This window comes from Pezoporus wallicus, unplaced genomic scaffold, assembly GCF_028554395.1.
Source record: "Pezoporus wallicus isolate ANWC-B61680 ecotype Strahan unplaced genomic scaffold, APGP_CSIRO_Pwel_v1 contig_7099, whole genome shotgun sequence".
Taxonomy (NCBI): domain Eukaryota; kingdom Metazoa; phylum Chordata; class Aves; order Psittaciformes; family Psittacidae; genus Pezoporus; species Pezoporus wallicus.
In genome coordinates this window covers 758,960-778,057 of record NW_026634982.1, presented here as the reverse complement: position 1 = coordinate 778,057, position 19,098 = coordinate 758,960, and the positions used below count along the sequence as shown (strand labels likewise).

At 35.6% G+C, this 19,098-nt stretch overlaps 1 protein-coding gene across 4 annotated transcripts in view; it reads left to right on the top strand.

Moving 5' to 3' along the window:
• The window catches only part of PHF14 (PHD finger protein 14), a 162,319-nt gene that overhangs the window by 15,474 nt on the left and 127,747 nt on the right, over nt 1-19,098 (top strand). For all 4 annotated transcript variants that reach the window (XM_057404730.1, XM_057403056.1, XM_057403890.1 and 1 more), the window contains exons 4-6: nt 148-292; nt 10,878-11,037; nt 18,002-18,113. In XM_057404730.1, the coding sequence (XP_057260713.1) occupies nt 148-292; nt 10,878-11,037; nt 18,002-18,113 (417 nt within the window). The remainder of the gene's footprint in view (nt 1-147; nt 293-10,877; nt 11,038-18,001; nt 18,114-19,098) is intronic.

Sequence of the window (19,098 nt, the reverse complement as noted above, 5' to 3'; positions counted from 1 at the left end):
AGCATTTGAATGTTCCAACACCAAAGAAGCTTTTAGTCTTATGAAATCTGCTTGTTCAAATATTGAGCAAAACCCAGATCTTTTCTTTGTTGTGAATAAAATTGAAGTTCCTGGCATAATCCATGTGTCTTAATTTTTCAATATTAGGACTCACTGATCCTTGAGAAGTCTCAAAATTGGAGTTCCCAGAAAATGGACCATATTTTGATTTGTTGCGTTTGTCTTGGAGATAACAGTGAAGATGCTGATGAAATAATCCAGTGTGACAACTGTGGAATAACAGTGCATGAAGGTAATGCAACCCTTCATCCTCATTGTGGGAGGAAAGCGCGTGTGTTGCTTTTAATAAAATTTTGATGTGCTTTTTCCAAAAAATGAAGTTTTTGAACTCTGGCAGTTACTTTCTTGTAATACTACATGGATCCATTTTAGTAGTGAAACTTCCATCTTCTACTTTAGCAAAGCAAATATAAGCAACTATAGGACAGGGCATTTTTTTCAGATACCTATATAATGAATCACAGTCTGCAAATATTTGAACTGTACGTCATATTTTTAGGGCTTTAGGTTATTCTGAGGTAAGCGTATGAAATTTTAACATCTTTACATAGAAGATGAGGCTGTGTTGTATGTCATTGCTCTTCCTCTTGAGGATGCAAGGCAGGGTAGATACTAACAGAGAGAGGCATACCTGTTTTGTTGAAAGACAAAATATGTTTTTTTCTTCATTAATGAGGTGGTGATTTGGTTTTTGTTTATCTTGTTTTGATTTTGTTATTTCCGATACCCTGTACCTTTTTAGGGCTTCAGTTTTTTAAGGTTTCCCGGAAAAATGAGATAGGCTACTTCAGCCCTTGAAATTAGAAGAAAGCAGTCTTTCATTCTTCAAAAGCATAAAAGACGTATCTTTATGTGGCTCCATTTGTTTTAAATTTGTTTTTTTTTTTAGCTATTCAGCATGTCTATTCAAGTAGGAAGTGCTTTTATTAATTCCCTACTCTCGTTTTGTTTTCTCATACTAGATTGAAAATCATTTCCAAACAGTATTGAGCTCATGCATTGAGCTGTAGCTCAGTTTTACTCAGTTAGGAAGCTGAGGATGGAATTTCTGTCTTCAGGTTCAGGTGCCTTATGTTAAGCGTCAGCATGTATTCTAATTCCTGAATTCCTCTTGTGGTCCTTTGAAGAGCTGATCAGCAGAGCTTAGAGAGCAGTTTAGTTGACTTAATTTATGATGAGCTGGATCATACTCTAGGCGCCTTTGAGGCCATTAGTCAGGTCTTCATTGGCTGTAACAAGTGTTTGACGCTTAAATGTAGGTGTCTTGGTATGTTGGCAGAGTTTCTTCCTCTGTATCTGAAGTTTTTGAAATTCAGGTGCAGAATGTATTTGATTTCAGATGCAGTAAACTACTAAAAGTAGATTTATAGAATCTTGATAGATTCACTCCCCCCCCCCCAATACAGTCTTCTATTAACTTATGAGAAGAAAAGCATTGAATGAAAGAGCCTTTTGGTGGTAGTTATGAATGCCTATTCGAGAATTCCCCATATGTGAAATGTAGTCAGTACATCTAAACCCTAAAGCTGTGGAGCTCCCTGAAAATTCTTCTGTAAGATTTATTTAAAGATTGTACAGGAAGTCATGTTAAAGTGCAGAATGATTGTGATGGAAAAATGATCTTACGCCTTTTTATAACAAAATGATGGTAAATTAGTATTTTATTCCAGAAGAGTGCCCTGAAAATCTCTAGAGGTAATTTACTTATTGTGTTTAGTTTACTAAAGCTTTTGTACATACAAAAGGTAAGATTATAGCTGGCCTTCCTCTACCAGAAAATAGTTCCATAGTTCAAAATCTGTCTAAAAGTAATTGCTGCTATTCTTCTTTTTAAAGTGTTACAGGCAAAGATTCCTTATAGTCCCACTGTTACAGAGTACAATAGGTATGTTTTCTTTGTTATTGCAAAAAAGTAAAATAGATTAATTCAGAAGATTTAAATTGCTCGTTCTGATAAATTCTGCAGTCTGTACAAGTTAATTTACTATGAGTGTCAGTTCATTTTTCACACGTTTGAATGTATTGATCCTTACCATTTATTTTAATAATAAATACTTAAAAGTGTATGTAAAGTAGCTGTGAATTTCTGTTTCTAATTGTTGACTGTGATAAAAATGTAAATATTCCCTGCAACAAGCTGAACTTCAAATCTGTGGTAATTGCAGTTTGGAAGTTTACTTGATGTTTTATGTATACGTTTCGTTGCTAGATGTGTATATCAATTTGTAAACAAATGAATATAGTTTTAAGTAGAGATGAACATTGATTCTGGTGTATTTTTTTCTGTATTTTGATATTTTATAATATTAAGAGCAGGTACTGTTTTAAATTGGAGCTTTTTTCAGTAATTGTTTAAATAATTACTTGCAGCGAATCAAAATTTTATAAACAAATTTTGAGCATTTGAAGTTTTAGTTTGAGCCAGTGATCTTACATATATATATGTTAAATAATTTAAAGATTCCTGCACTCTTGCCCAGAGGTCATTCACTCATTGTATTACTTCTGAATGCATGAGTAATAAATGAAGACACAGACTACCATAAAGATTCAGTGAAAACCAAAATGCAGTGCAGCATTGTTCCTGTTGGCTTAATGATTAAACTCTGGTGATTCCCAAAAATAAATTGAAAGTAGTTGAAGAAATAATTGCTATCTAATCATAAAACATTGCTTGCAACCTCGAGAATTATTATTCTTTTTAATATTAATAGAGGCGAGGTTTACTCTTACTATCATTGACTTTGAACTGTGCCTTATAAGTTTGTGCCCAGATCATGGGCGCAGGCTGTATTGTAAGAAGCCCTTTGTGCTATTATACACAGCTGCTTTGTAGTTTGAAATGCGTGTTCCAGAAATAAGCAAGTTTGTTTTATAAACAGATTGGAATCCAAGAATCTTTGCAGGTTTCCTTTAGTAGGTAGATTGCTGTGGCTGCAGACATCATGCTGTGTTCTGAAATTTGTTCTAATAATTGAGCTGCTGAGTTTTTCAGAAAATGCAGTTTCTAGTACAGTATTGAATGAGGAGGCTCTTATTTAAGTTGTACAAAAATCAATGCAGTGATGTTTACCTGTGTTTGCCTGCAGTTGGGGAAAATAATATGCCCATTTCCTGTGAACTGATTTTGGTATTTAGCAGTTGTCTTTTCCCTAGAATCTCAAACCCAAGATGCCTGTTATTCTGAAATGCCCAAACAAAGCTACTGGAATTCTGCAGGGGTTTTCTTCATAGTTTTTGTATGCAGTTTCAAGTTGTATTATGAATTGATGTGTTTTTGCTACTTTTCTATAGCACTGTAGAGATTTATTTGGAAGGAAGTGCACTCCTTTCACACCCTACTGATGTCCCTCCCAGGGACCAATATAATGATACTGGTGATTTGATTGTTCTTTCCCTGAAGACTTTATCATCTCTCTCCTTGTTGACTATTACAGAAACTGTTTTACTTCACAGGGAGGGGTCTTACACTGTTGGCTTGTGCCTTTGTGCTCTGCTGAAGTAGAAGTTTCTCTTTACTACAGAACCTTTCAGACGACTTGAAAAAAGATTTTCCTGTAGTGGCTGCCTCGGTATTTAATATGAAGTTACCCACTAGCCATAAAAATGCTGCTTGAGTCGAGCCTACTTCTTCAGGACAACAGGGCTCCCTTCCCTGCGGGAGTCTTTTGCTCTACTTGTAGCTAACTGGTCAAAGGGCAGTCAATCGTATGTGGTGGTATGGCCTTTCATGTGAAGGTGAGCCTTCCAGTTGTGATCCTTAAGTGGCTGCATGCCAGTATAATTTTTGGCAGGAATCTGTTACCTGTTTTTAGAGGGTAAGATGATGTTGCGTTGTGTTTTAAGTAAGGCAGGGCCTACATCTCCGCTCTCCCTTGCCCCTGTGAGTTTTGGCTTTTCTAGCACAAGGTAGCTTATTGTTGTGCATACTGCTCTGTTACTTATGTTCCTGGGTACTTGGTGCTAGTGCCTTTTCCTTCTCAGTTCCTGGTGCAGCAGCTGTCAATTCAATCATAATCTGTATTCCTTTTGGTTTGCTCACTTCCATTAATCAACTGTTACAGGAGTCTTCCATGGGACAAGAGGAGTGATAACTCATCTGAGGGCAACTCTGCCAGTGCTCACGTGGAACACATCAGCATGGCAGAAAGTTAGGGGAGGATTCTGATTCAGACCTTAATAAACACTTTCACTTGCTTTGCTGACAGATTTTGAGATTGCTAGGAATTCAGTATCCTTTCCAGTGCAGCTGTTTGCTGGGTAATGTTCGTATCACCTGCGTGGCTCGCATCACTTGTCCAAAAGCTATCTTTGCTCTGCAGACACACGCCCAAAAAAATCTATAAACTTTGTGGAGCAAATAACTGGTTCAAAATGACAGAAATCTGTAGCTGCCTCTGGAACTGTGGAGGCATGCGTGTAATGCTAATTTAATACCCACTCTTACACTTTGCATTCATACTCTATGTCTAAATAGCCTGTAATTAATTAATAAGTCCATCGATTAAAAATTTATTCTCATTTCATGTATCAGTGTATCGCATATCAGAAAAAAAGGAAAAATGTTTACAGCGCTAGGGAAAAGTCTGATTGAATTTGTAGTAGTACAGTTGCTTTTTTGAGTGTTTACTTCTGTGTGGAGATAATTCTTGTTTCTTTTTATAAAAATCTTCTTTAGGCACTAATCTGCCATTTTGGATATTTGTGGCAAGATTTTGTAATAGCATGACACCCCTGACTGTGGTGTCACATTTCTTCACATATTGATTGCATCGTGTCTGAAGAAATTGTCTGGTGCATATCAGAGCATCTACCATAACTGTAGGTAGTATATTTGCGAGCTATTGCCCTTGGATGAGTTGCTGTGAATTAAATGAGAGAAGTTGTACATTTTTCCGTCTGTTTTTTTTTTTTCCATTCACTCTATTTGTTTCTTACTTTACTGTGATGTGCACAGTACAGAATAAAATTTCTCATGCTAAAAGCAATCGTGTAGTGGCCATATGCTTTACAGTGTAGTAAAAGGTTTTTGTGTTTTAAATTTGCTGCTTACCCTGATCTGCAGTTGTCTGATATAAAAATTCATTCTGCGAAATCCTGTACTTTAATTCACTTGATTTACTAAATAAAAATACTGTTCTGAAGTTATGATGCATGAATTGATTAATGTCTTTATTCTAAGCTGTTGGTCCAATTAAGGGTTGAATGCAGTATAGTTTGAATACTGTGATCTCACAGCATTTAATTTTGTGAACCTACAGTTTACCTTAAAGTTCACGTTTTCGTGGTCTGTGTAAGAAGATCGTGTTTCAGAGTATATGTACGCTTAGTTAACATATGCAGATAGTCTCTTTGGCAAAAAATTACCCTCCCAGAGAAAGGGTGGGACAGATGCAGCCAAAGCAAGAATTAGGTCTCTCTTTCCATTTCCCTCAGTGGTATAAATTTCAGAACAATTGTTTTAATGGTAGCATTTTAAAGTGAGTGCAATTTCATTTTAATGGAAGTCACATAAAATATAAGCTACCGATGGAGTATAATGGCTTTAAAATCCAGGAATAAAAAAGTTTGTTTTCTGTGTAAAATGACATACATTCAATAGACAACTTAGCTGTAATAGTAATACATAGATGCTGTTAGTGGAACAATAAATGTTATGGGAGTTCTAACTTCTTGCCTTTCATGTGTTTAAATTCATAGGATATTATACTAAACCAGTTTTATTGTAAGAGGTATTCAAGGAAGTGGCAGACATAGAGTTGTGATGCAGTAATCTAAGAATATACAAACATGAGGATTTAATGAACTGCAGTTGAAAAGGGGCTTCTGAGTATTCTAAAGATCCAAATTCAGAATTTTTGTGAACATTAAGGAAAGGCTGGGTGCATTTTATGCCAAGTGTTTAAAAGTTGTTTTATTTTCTTCAACATATTTTCTTGTCAAAGGGGTGGGTGGCTGACTTTGTGCCGAATAAGTCACAGGTGAGGTGATAATAACTGGAATCAAACACATGATTTAAAAAATGTGCATCCTTTCCTCTCTTGTCCTTCAGTCCTTAAGTCGTAACACCATCTACACAACTATGATGCTTCTAGAAAGAATCTAAAGATTACCTCCAGATGTTGCTCGGGAGATTTACTTGTAGTGAGGCCTTACACTGCTTTCTGTTCCAACAGCAGCAATTCCCAGCAATTCATACAGGAAAGTTGGATTAAACAACTTCTTCTTGATCATCACTTAACCATTTAATACTAGGATGAAGTGATATATCAAGCAGCAGCTTTGTATTTGTATGTCTAAAGAGTCAAAATAATGCTTTTTAAGGTTTTTAATAGGACCAAAATAATTCTTTCAGCATAGGAAAAAGTGTCAGTTGAACCATTGTTGTACTCAGTAGTTTTAAGGATTCTAAAATAATGTATTTAAAGAACTGTTGTTTGTTACAGTTGAATATTACTGTGGTAAAAATATAAAAGTACCGCTGTTTTTGAAAACTCTGAACTCTTTATCTATATATAATAACTTTTCAGACAGATTTGGACAAAAGTACATTTAGATTTTTTAGCAAGTGCATTTTGTACTGTAGGACTAACTTTAATATGCAGAAATTCAATTATGACCAAGCAGTAGAAAACACTTTTTCCCCAGATTCAACTTATTAAGAGACATGTTAATCTGTTAGCATGACTGTTACAAAGTTACTCAAAATCTGAAAGTGAAAGCCACTGAAAGTGCGGTCTAGAACTCCAGGTTCATCTTTTTCGTTAGTGTTAATTGCATTTGCTTGCTTGAAAGTGTTTGATAATCTTTTTAACCATGATACTAAATTCTGACAGTGTATAAGACGCGGTTGTTTAAATGATGTTAAAATGACCAAATTAGTTTTTCTGTTTGCAGTTAGTATTGCAACTTGTGATATGAGGGGATGAAATGAAGTTAGTATATTGAGAAATTTTGAAAATTTGTTTTTTTTTAATTTTGATACTACAGATGCTTACTAGATGAGCAACATTCCTCAGCTTTGCCAGGGTTTTCATTATGTTTGCTACTTAAGAAAGTAGGTTTTCATTTCTAGTAAGCTGTAAGCTATTGAATTCTTTTTGTTTCTCAGTATGTTGGAAGAATTTTGAACTGCTGCAGTTAGGCTGCAGAATTAATAGACAGCTAGTACAATAAATACTGTAATGTATATATATAGAAGTGCAGCAACTCACAGAAGGGACTGAGATATTTATTCTGTAATTACTACCACATGTGAACAGAGCAGTGGTTATGGTACTTGCTCTTGTTTGGGCTGGATGGAGACTTGCTGTAATAATCTTTTAATTGTTCCAAATAGGCTTACTTGAACTAAAATTTAAATCTTATATATTTCAAAATTTAAAAATTGATCTATCTTTACAATAGGGTTTCTTTCTGAACCTTCTTTTGCCTTCAGATCTCAGCTGAAGTAAAATAGTGGGGTTTTTGTGCCTTTTACATTTGAAGAACAAATAGTACATTTGCTCCTGTATACGTCTGACATCTTAGTGTCAAATGACATCATCATTGTGTTATCTGTGATTTCCTTAAAACAGGGCAGACATATGTTGTCATTGATTCTTTTCTTATTTTAAGTAATTTCAGTCTTTTCTGAATTGTAAGTTTTGTTGTTTAAAAATTGAGCTACTAGCATTTGTTTTCTTCACCATTTATTTTTGGCCTGCAAGAAACTTTAACCTCTGTTTTTCATAAAGGTTTTTTTTCTTCATACTGTTTTTTGATGTCAAAACCACATGCAGGATTTGCTGTCTGTCTTGTAGCTTTGCAGACATTTTATAAATAACAGCTATTCAACAGATTTGTGTTACCAGTATGGTGAAATTTGATCTTTCCTTTGGTTTCTGTTACCACTTAACCACCGAAAAGCAGCAAATGACTCTTTATAGCAAACATAAGAAGGGTTAAAATTCTTGCATATCTGTAACAAAAAAATACAGCTAAACATGTAGTTTCTGATTAATTTCGGGAGTTGCTCTTTATTCCGTTAATTATTATTAGATTGAATTTAAACTTCAGCTGCTAGGTCCCAAGACCTGAGTAGAAATTATTTATGGCGCATTACCTAATTAACTACTTAAAAGCACTCTTCATAAAGGTGAGTTTTATTTCACTATTCATATGTATTAGTCCTAACTCCTCCTAGAAAATAAACTCTTCAGACGTGTTACATAGAGTTCGGACTTATTTTGGAGCATACTGAAATTGGTCCATGCCACTCTCAGTCAAGAACAATTACCAAGTACCTTGCGCTGAAGTTTCTTTCCCTTGTGGTTAAAGGTAATAATCTATGTGGGTATAAAAAGCTACCACTGAGTGCAGCTTTTTGTTGATGCTTTCTATTGCAGCTTCGATTCTGTAGCTTTATGTGGCAGTGTACACCAAATCTATGGCAGTCTTCAGGTTGGATTGCCTTTTGTTCAGCTCTGTTGTGGACAAAGTTGTTTTGATGTATTTATCACTGATGATTAATAGTAATTTAGTCTGTTTTCTCCAGCTAATGACTACCCCTTTTGGTCATTGTAACAGTATGGTGTTTAGTTATAGCTAAATGGTAGTTAGGGAAAAAAGTAAATTGGGATCAAAAATCTGGGTTAAAAGTTTACTTTTTTAAAATCTACTTGAAGAAAGGATCTAGATTTGTATTGTTAGAAAAATAATTTTATGTCAACACATGATAAGGATGAAAATAATTGCAGCACATATGTGTCATTTTCCAGGAGGAAGGATAAAAAAAGATAATCGGGTATAAATGACTGGTAAGTATGATAAGGCAACTATTTTAGAATGAAGATAAGACAGTTTAGTTAAGTCACTATTCTAATTTTAGCAGGCTGATGGCACATAGGTTAGAAAAGCAAATCTAACTACTTTAAATTTGTGAAGAAGCATCAGTGTTTGAAATAAGCTGAATTTATTTTGCTGTATGGATTGATGACAGTATTACTGCTGTGGTGGTAGGTAATTTTTAATAAGTACATTTAGGAAAATGCTAATACATTAAGAAGTCTGAGGGAATTATAAAATGCTTAATTATTCATTAACTCTATCAATGGGCTGTGTGTATGTTAATGTAATTGCTTGGAAGTAGCTTTACTGACATGTATTCAAGACTGTGTCATTAGAACTTAAAAAATTACTTTCTGGAATGCTACCTAAAGCTGATACTACATTATAAAGAAAATGGAGTCACCTTATGTGTGAGCTATATGGTCTTTTATATGCATTAATGAAACTTGTCTGTGAATGCAGTTCTGCACATTACTTGTCCTTTAATTCTGGAACACTTTTATAATGAAAAGAAACATTCTGCCTTCTTATTTTAATTCTTATTGATGAGCCTCCTTCTGTAATGGAAGACTATATTTCTTAAATGGCTCCTACAGTGTTACTGCTTATTTCCTGGATGTAGTTCTAGTCTATTATGCAGACCTCTGTTTCTGTCACAAGGGGAGTTGGAGCTCTGTTGCTTTTTTATTACAGTGAGTGGGTAATGAACCAAAGTAACAAATCATGTTGCTATTTAATTGCAGAATTCAGTAATTTAACTGATCTGCAAGCACAGATGTTGACTTGATCATTGTATTTGATGGATAGCTGAATTTAATCTCTTAGTATAAGAGTCTCTACTGTGTTTCAGGTGTTGACAGTGAAATCATATTTTTCTCCGTTTGAATAACAGATAAATGTTCAAAGTGTGGCATATGCAGAAATACAGTTTTGTGGTGATAAGCTCTAAAATTTTCATTTTTGTCATTTGTAATAATACTACTCTTATTCTTGTGCAAATATTAAATAACAAGATTTTAAATCACTTGAAAAATACTGTTTTCATAATTTTGTGGTGATTAAGTATGCATAGACATCTTAAGAATCATAAAAATTACATTGGATATACCAAAGAAGAATGGAGAAACTGAAAGATTGAGTCTAGCCATAATTTAATACCAGTTAAAAAAGAGAATGCCTAAAAAAAATTAATATACTCATCATTCACCAGTGTGGTATCTCAAAACTTTCAGTCTGTGCTCTGCAAACTATACTTTGGTGTTGAAGTTATAGAAGGCCTTTTAGTCTCAGTCCTACAACCCCTAAAGTATGCAAGTAGTTTTGTGGGGTTTTGTTTTTATTTTTTTTTAATATAATTTCATGTGCATAGGTTCTCTTTTAGTTGATTTGGATGCTGAATGCAAAGTAGAAAAGTGGAGTGCATTTTCTGGACTGGATACTACTGACAAAATAAACCTTGAAAAAATCACACACACTCCTATCCCCAATTAATGTTCATTTTCAGACTAGAGAGAAGGAGAAAGATAGGAATATCCAAGAGAAGCCTGCAAATGGTCACAAATTCTTTAGCTTGTTGCATTTAACTTGAAAGATATTTTATTATTTGAAAAAATGCCTTGAGTTTTTCTGTGCCTTAAGTTTTAATTTGTTTGTTGTTTCAAGTGTTCTTTTGTTACTTTCCTTCTTAATGGATAGCCTGGAAGAACGCAGTGTTGCAGAATAATTAAGTAAAGCAGCCTTTTTATTCTTGTTTTTCAGTTGCAGTCTAAGACAGTCACATAAAATAGATCACTTCTTATAATTAGAATCTCTTTGAATTGAAAATTTTGAACAATCTTTGCAAAAATATTTTAAGCTTTCTTGGTATTCTCCATATCATTTCTCTGAATGGATATGTGTATATATTTTTCCTGCTGAAATCATAACTGACAGCTATCTACTTCTACAATTGACTTTTCTTATATTGGTGTCATTTTTCATGTGTACAGGTTGCTATGGTGTTGATGGAGAGAGTGATTCGATCATGAGCTCAGCTTCAGAAAATTCCACAGAACCTTGGTTTTGTGATGCATGCAAATGTGGTGTCACACCTAGTTGTGAATTGTGTCCTAACCAGGATGGGATCTTCAAGGAGACTGATGCAGGCAGGTAGGACTGGAGAAGTGGTATTTTGAACTGTTGTCATCATACGTTTAAAACATTGGGTTTTTCCCTAGTCTGTTCCGGTTGAAGACAGTGTCATAAATTAAACTTTGTTGATATCCTTTCTGTCTCACCTCACTTCTGAGTTGGGCTCTCTTTGGATAGTCATCTAATTTTTTGTGTTCTCGTAATACTCTTCATGGCCATTATAATATTAGGAAGATGTTGTCTTAAGGTGAATTAGTGCAGGAAAATTTATGGACCTATGAGCAAAAGATGTACCTTGGTGAAGTAAAGATCACCATTTATTTCAGGGACTGATAAACTCTGTTTTTAGTATGAAGTCGCCATGTGTTGTTATCACCATATTGTTATTAGACATAAGCAATGTCCAATTTATGGCTAGTGTTACTCATTTTGGTGGTTGGTTGGTGTTTTTTTTGGTGTTTTTTTTTTCTTTGTTTTAAACTATAAGTTATTTTTCCATACATTTTATAGTTACATAAATTGTGATAATATACAAAGCTTTCAGATACTGGGCCTATCATAATTCTGTTGACTATGTTAATACAGAAAGGCGTTCTCTTTTAAGAGATGTAGAAATACAAAAGTCTGAAGACATGTTTTACAGATGACAATGGATAAGTTGGAAAGAATCCAATTAAATATTCACTATCTGTACAAACACTTTGCAAAATATAGAAATGTCAATGTGTTATTGTAAAACCTTTTGTGGTTTCTACATTATCAATTCATAGACACATTACTATTTACACTTAGCTACTTAGCACTATATATTGTAGAACAACATCTTTAGTACTAGCAAATCGTAAAATATAACCATGTTCTTGCTCAAACCCACTGGTTTGTAGTGGTCTTCATGGTTTTTCCTACTCCTTGTGAAGAGTTCCCTAGTTAGACTTGCAGTAAAGCTAAGAGGCAAATTAAAATAAAGTAAAAGTTGAATCTTATAATCTGTGTTAGTACTCTTTTGTATATGTGATCATGTAAGTATACAGCTGTCTTGTCATGTTTGAATAAGCATACCCATATCTGTAATCTTTTTTTCCTTTTCCCAGTTCTTTGGTGTTTTCTGTAATTTATTTATCCATTTTCTTTCCAGTCTTTCTCAGATTTTATTGTTGTGTATTGGCAATGTAACAGTCTGGTCCTGCCATCATTAAAAGTTCAGCAGAGCTCAGGATGATGTTTAGAAAAGCTTTTTTGAGTTACTATGTTGTCTGTCTTCAGAAAAGTAAATATGGTATTAAAATGTCATAAGTTGATTCAGGTTTTATGTATTAAATTGAACATGCCCTTGCATTTCTCCCTTAGTTTGTGTTTTTTCTTCAGAGCCAAAACAATTTGAGTTTGTGCTGGGAATAAAACAATGACAAGGGTGTTCATAGTACTGAACTATTAAAAAACCAGAAAGTCACACAAGAGATTCAGGATTCATAGTGAATAATTTTGACCCTATAGAAGCAGTTCTGCTGCTTTTTAAATACTTTTGGGGTTCAGGCTCTCAGTTTCTGGTCTGGCATAGGTTCAAAGGTGTTTGTGCGTCTTCTGTGTAAAGCTGTTGCACAATTTAACAAGTTGTACCTTGCAGCTCTCTCTTCTATTTTAATAATAAGTCTGCTATATGGAAATAGTGTTTTTAAAGACTGAAGTCAGTTGTCTATCAGTTAGGTAATGTGAGAATCAATATCACCTCTCAAATTTTATTTCAACCGTTTTATTCCTGTGTTCTGTAAGCCAATTAAAGCATTAGATATGTAATTTCCTATATAACTGCAGTAGAAACTACAGTCAACATTTTAAAAATTGATTGTTTCTTCTTGTAAAATGGTGGTATGCTTTCAGTTAAAGTTTGTGATGCTGGTTCTCTGTGCAGAAGCACATTCCTGCTTTGGTGATTTTGGGCATTAATGCAATAATTTACTATGATTATTACTGTCTTTTTACCTGCTAGATAACGTGATGTGGCTATCATGAATAGGCATGAGGTTATTCTCCCAGATGAATAGACCCTATGTACTAAAAAAAACAAACCCTGTCTACCATGTGAAAATTTCTGTGCTCTCTCCTTCTATCATTTATTCAAATTTGAAATCTCAAGGGCAATGGGACACCACAGGCTAAAGGTAAAGTCTTGGGGCAGGCAATGTCCATTATGTTCTCATTGTACTCAGTAAACTGCAATCCAGTTCAGTTCCTTTCTTGAAATACTAGCAGAGGCAGACTACTGAATTCATTAACTCACGATTGTTCTCCACTCCCTTATCACCTTATTTTAAACTAAGTTCTTCATATGCATTGGTGTTGGAAATCACACACACCAAACCTATTCTGCTTCTCTTCGTAATGAAGTTGGAATAATTTTAGTTCCTATATGAAAGGTGGATAATAATAATAATAATAATGAGGTGCTTAATTTCTCAGCACAACACTTTTCACATTAACCTCTCAGTTTCATATGCATGTGAATTTATGAAATTTTATTTCACAAAATGCTATTATCCAAGAGTATGAATTCTGTCCTTGTTTTGGTATGGAGTTCTTCTTTGCTAATCAACATCTGTCATCATCGTTCCAAGCTAAATGGATGGTAAAGTAACAAGGAAGATTATTCTTCTTTGATTACCCAATTTGTCTTAATTACAAGCTTCTAAAACATGTGCAGCTAAACAAATGAGGAGGAAAATATTTAGAACTGGTATTAAAAGCAGCTGAAATTGCTTCAGCTGTGAACTTGACTGACTTGCGTATGTTTTTTAATAAAGATTCAGGTCTGAGTTCGCATATAGGTGGTTAAAGAAATGAGGCACTTGTGTGCCAATCACACTGAAATGGCAGTTTAAATCTCTAATACTGTAACACTTGGGTGACATATACTAAAACATTTTGAGAAGGTCCGTATGAAGCAAGCAGTCAGCTGTTGGGTTTATCATAGATAAACTCCTACAGAGTGCAGCAGCATTTAATACACCAGTGGAGCATGAAAAAGCTGTGCAAATTAAATTGAGAAGCAGCTGCTTGTAGAAGATGAGTATCTTCGTATTGAACTTTGGAAGGTACATTTAGGAGGCTGTATTAAAACTTAGTATCAAAAATCTCCAACTAGAATCTTGGTTTTTTTTTTTGTAAAGAATAGTGATTGTGGAGATATGTAACTTCTGTTTATACAAATTTGTTCTATACAACACATCTTAAATCATTGGTAGAGTATAGAAAAGAAGCCCTACAGAACTTCTTTTGAAAACAAGTGGAATATGCTCATTTAAATGAGATATTTATGAGATATAAATGCTTAATATATACCAAAGTACATGTTTATGCACAGAGATATGCTTTTTTGTAGAAGAATATTTCGTAAAGGGATGGTAGTGATTTAGGCCAAGCTATTGCCAGTTCTGGATAGGGTGTGGAAGGGCAGAGATGGTATGAGGTGCTCCATTGCTCCCTCACAGGAGTATGTTGTACCTCCATTGCGTTTGTGGGGAGGCAGACAGAAGATACACTTTTCATATACTAACAGGAAGAAACTTATTTTTTACATGTAACATTGTATTGAATTAAGGCGTTTTGCTAAAATGTGGGAGTGTTTATACTGTAATAAAACCAGTGATGAGCTCTACTCCCTACAAGCAGCAAGAAATTTGGCAGAACGTTTGAGTATCTCAGTTTGTTCTCTGGCAGCTAGCATGGTGTTGTATTTGTACTGTGTTACTAAAAGACAGGGTTGTAACTCATCTTTAAATTTTCTTTGACTCTTCCACTAGTTACAGTGCTATGACCAGATAATTTTGTGGATGTGGTGAACCTTGGTAAAATCTGTAAAGGCAAAGCAATGCTGTTGTCACATGCAAGTGTGTATTTGGGATATACATTATTCTCATTGTTTAAACATTTCATGTTTTAAAGGAAATATACCACTTAGCATCTCAAACCCAAGTGATTTAACAGTAAAAACTTGTTTTTAAATATGCAGGTGAAAAGAGTTGTCAAGTGTGATGCTGTGGATCAGTCAGTGTTGTGGTTTATGTTAGATTTACTGAGAAATTTCTTAGAAACCATTAACTCACTTTATAACTAGTTTGTTACTGTTTGTTTTTTTTTTTTTTCTATTATCCAGTTATTAGCCTGGACTATTTTGGGGGAAAATGCTAAATAAACAGTGTGTCTACCAATTTTGTACGTTGCAAGATCACTGTTGTCTTTTGTAAAGACTTTAATGTATTTATGTTTTTGACCTTGCTACTAAAATTTTGATACCTTGCTTTTTTGGAATTTCTGTCATGTATATATTAACATGAAATGTAGTAATTCTGGAGTGTGGTAAATTCCAGCATTGTAGGTCTAAGGACCACTGATCAGAAAAGTGCTTATTTTGGAAACGTGGGAAATTAGGGTTATATGTAGCTTTTGATTAGTATAAGCATCAGCTTTAGTATTTCTCTAATCTGTAGATAGCCAGTTAATAACAGGTTAATAAAATCATGCTGTTTAAGTGTGTCTAAAACCCTGGTGGGTCTTACTGCTCTGGTCCCAGTTGATTTATTTTCTTTTTTTTTTTAATTGACACAAAACAAAGGGAAGGGAGAAGGGATCAGCTAAACAGTGGTAGAAGATTGGGGGGAAAAAAGCACAGCAGGTCTGTGCTGAACCCCTGGTATTTAAGGAGATTGGAAAATTGCTGTACGTGAGTAATGAAAGAGCCAAGGGCAGAAATGTTTCTACCATCATTGTGAGTAATCTTGAGTACAGGGAGTAGATTTCTGTGATTCTGTTAGAGGTTTTAGTCTTCACCAGTTGATACATTCACTGTTACACCTTAATGACTGGGAAGATCATTAGGTGCTGAATTAGCATAGTTTCTAAGAGTTAAACGCAGAATATTTCAGCACAGTTACATCTAAAGTCTCTAGTTGTATCTCATGTCGTCTGGGAGCTCGTAGGCTCAAAGTGGTAGTTACAAACCTCTGCATTTGTAAGGCTATGTTCTTGCATATTTTAAGGTGACAGAAGGTACCAATCTTAACCTTCTGTCTGCCGCAATTTGCTCCCACCTAGTGACTTATGACGGGGTAACAAATAGTTACTGGAATTTTGGTAATGCATTATTTTGGGGACAAAACATTTTGAGTTTTGGAGTAGTTTGTCTCAGTTGATTTGAGTCATGCATGCTGTGTTTGAGTTTGTCAATAATTGATGGTTTGTGACAATGAGAGTTGGATCTTTTACAAAGCGTTTGTTACCTAAGAAGAAGAAAATGTGTGTTCTGCTGCAAGGCTGCCTTAATGGCAATTAAGAGTTTCAGGAGATTACAAAGATGTTTGTCAAAGGCAGACTTGCGGCTGAAGCCTTCACCATTGTGTTGTATTTGATTCCTGGACACTGAGGCCCAGATTCATGCTGTCTCATTTTATGCCATTCAGAGCTGAAGATTTGAACCTGTTACTCTTGAATTCATTTATAGCCAGTGAAGAAGACTACAGCTGGATGTGCTTCTGGATGGCCTAATCTAGTTCAAGATGTCCCTGCTCATTGCAGGGGGTTGGATGAGATGACCTTCGAAGGTCCCTTCCAACCCAAACTATTATATAATTTTGTTCAACATCTTCATCGCTGACATGGACATTGGGATTGAGTGCACCCTCAGCAAGTTTGCCGATGACACCAAGTTGTGTGGTTTGGTTGATACCCTGGACAGAAGGAATGCCATCCAGAGGGACATTGACACGCTTGTGAGGTGGGCTGATGCCAGCCTCATGAAGTTCAACCAAGCCAAGTGCAAGGTCTTACACAAACATAAACACAGGCTGGGCAGAGACTGGATTGAGAGCAGCCCTGAGCAGAAGGACTTGGTGTTGGTGGATGAGAAACTTAACATGAGCCAGCTTCAGTGTGTGCTCGCAGCCCAGAAATCCAACCATATTCGAAGGAAGTGATCCTGCCCCTCTACTCTGCTCTCGTGAGACCTCACCTGGAGTATTGTGTGCAGTTCTGGCATCCTCAACATGCTCCAGGACTGGAGCACCTCCTGTATGAAGATAGGCTGAGAAAGTTGGGGCTGTTCAGCCTGGAGAAGAGAAGGCTGCGTGGAGACTTCATAGCAGCCTTCCAGTATCTGAAGGAGGCCTGTGAGGATGCGGGGGATGGACTTTTCATTAGGGACTGTAGTGATAGGACGAGGGGTAATGGCTTAAAACTTAAACAGGGGAAGTTTAGATTGGATATAAAGAAGAAGTTCTTTACTGTGAGGGTAGTGAGGCACTGGAATGGGTTGCCCAGGGAGGTTGTGAATGCTCCATCCCTGGCAGTGTTCAAGGCCAGACTGGACAGAGCCTTGGATGGCATGGTTTAGTGTGAGGTGTCCCTGCCCATGGCAGGGGGGTTGGAACTTGATGCTCTTAAGGTCCTTTCCAACCCTAACTTTTCTATGATTCTATAATTCTATACTAATAGGTGTAACTGTAACAATGCAGTGTCTGACTGATTTTGTGTTGTAGGTACTTCATAGCTATATGCCTAGAGCTCATTGTTGCTGTGACTACTTGTATAATTTTATTCCTCCTTTTCCACCCTCCTGCCCCATCATGAAATTATCTGTCTGCCTCAGCTTTATAAGTCATTTTGAAATCTTTATGTATGTTTCATGTCAGATGAGAAGCGTTGTGGAGCCCCACATGAGAGCCAGCAGAACAAAAAGGTGATGGTAACCCAGCCCTTGGTCCAGACAGGCAGAGCAATCCCAGTAGCTTTGAAAAGCCTAACTTAAGTTAAGCATGTGAGCTGCTGAATTCCAAAAATGCATTTTCTCCCTACTTCTATAATGTACTTTCCTTCAAACACATTTCTTCTAGCATCTGTAACATTTACAAGGCACCTTGATATCTGTAAATGGTGAGGATAATATAGGATCAAAAGGTTGATAGCAGTAACCTAATTTTATCTGCTGTTTTAGGTGGGTCCATATTGTTTGTGCCCTCTATGTTCCAGGAGTGGCATTTGGAGATATCGACAAACTGCGGCCAGTAACGCTTACAGAAATGAATTATTCAAAGTATGGTGCCAAGGTAAATTTAGAAGAGATGTTCTGCCAACAAGTAGCTTTATTTTACATTTTGACATAGAATAGAATAACATACATCTTCTCAACTTTTTCTTGTTTATAGCAATCGCAGTAATGTTCAGGACTAAAAATGGGATGAAGTTTTTTTTATGGTTGTTACATCATTGCGCATGCCATTGCTCTTCCCTGCCTTTTTCTTTCTATTTTCCTTACCACTGTTCTTCATAATTTCTGTCACTGTTTTTCCCCTAATTTCCCTCATTTTTTTACACAGGTGGTAATTACTTTCTTTTTTTAAAGTCAGTTAGAGGCAGATTGCCAAAATGTGGATGGAAATTGAAGAGGATTTATGGGATGCGAAAAAGAGAAATGGAAGATTAGGTTGATTAAGAAAGTGACAGATGTACATTCAGTAAGAATTGCTGTAGGGTCTATATAATCATGGTCTAGAGTGCATGTAAAAAGGTTGCTGCAAACCAGGATTTAAAAAAAATCCACAACAACATGGGGCCCTCAATTTGAACAAAAAATGGCTCTAAAATTAAAATGGGTTTACATGTAAATGTTTTGAATCCACATAGAAAGTGATTGTGCACAATGCAGAAAACTATTGCAATGGACAGAGGGCAGTGCTTCACAGTTTCAGTCATCCAGAGCACAGCTCTTTATTTGTTTGTCCTCTGAACTTGTTGCAACTGAACATTTGCTGAGCAGCCATGTTGGTTTATGATACCATACTTACGTAGTTAATTGTGTATGAATTGCCTGGGAGGGATTTAGTTGTTGCTCTGAAGGGAAATACAAGACATGGAAGTTCATATAAAAAATCATCCAACATGCTGTTTAGGTTGTTTAAGCACTTTTCCATTGCTTGTTGAACGTGAAATCAATAGTGGAGGTTGGGAAGGGGTTGAAATTTCAAGTAGTGTCAACTGTCGACAGCATAATTGGTTTCTGTACCATACAAGAGTAAACAGACCTGATCTGGT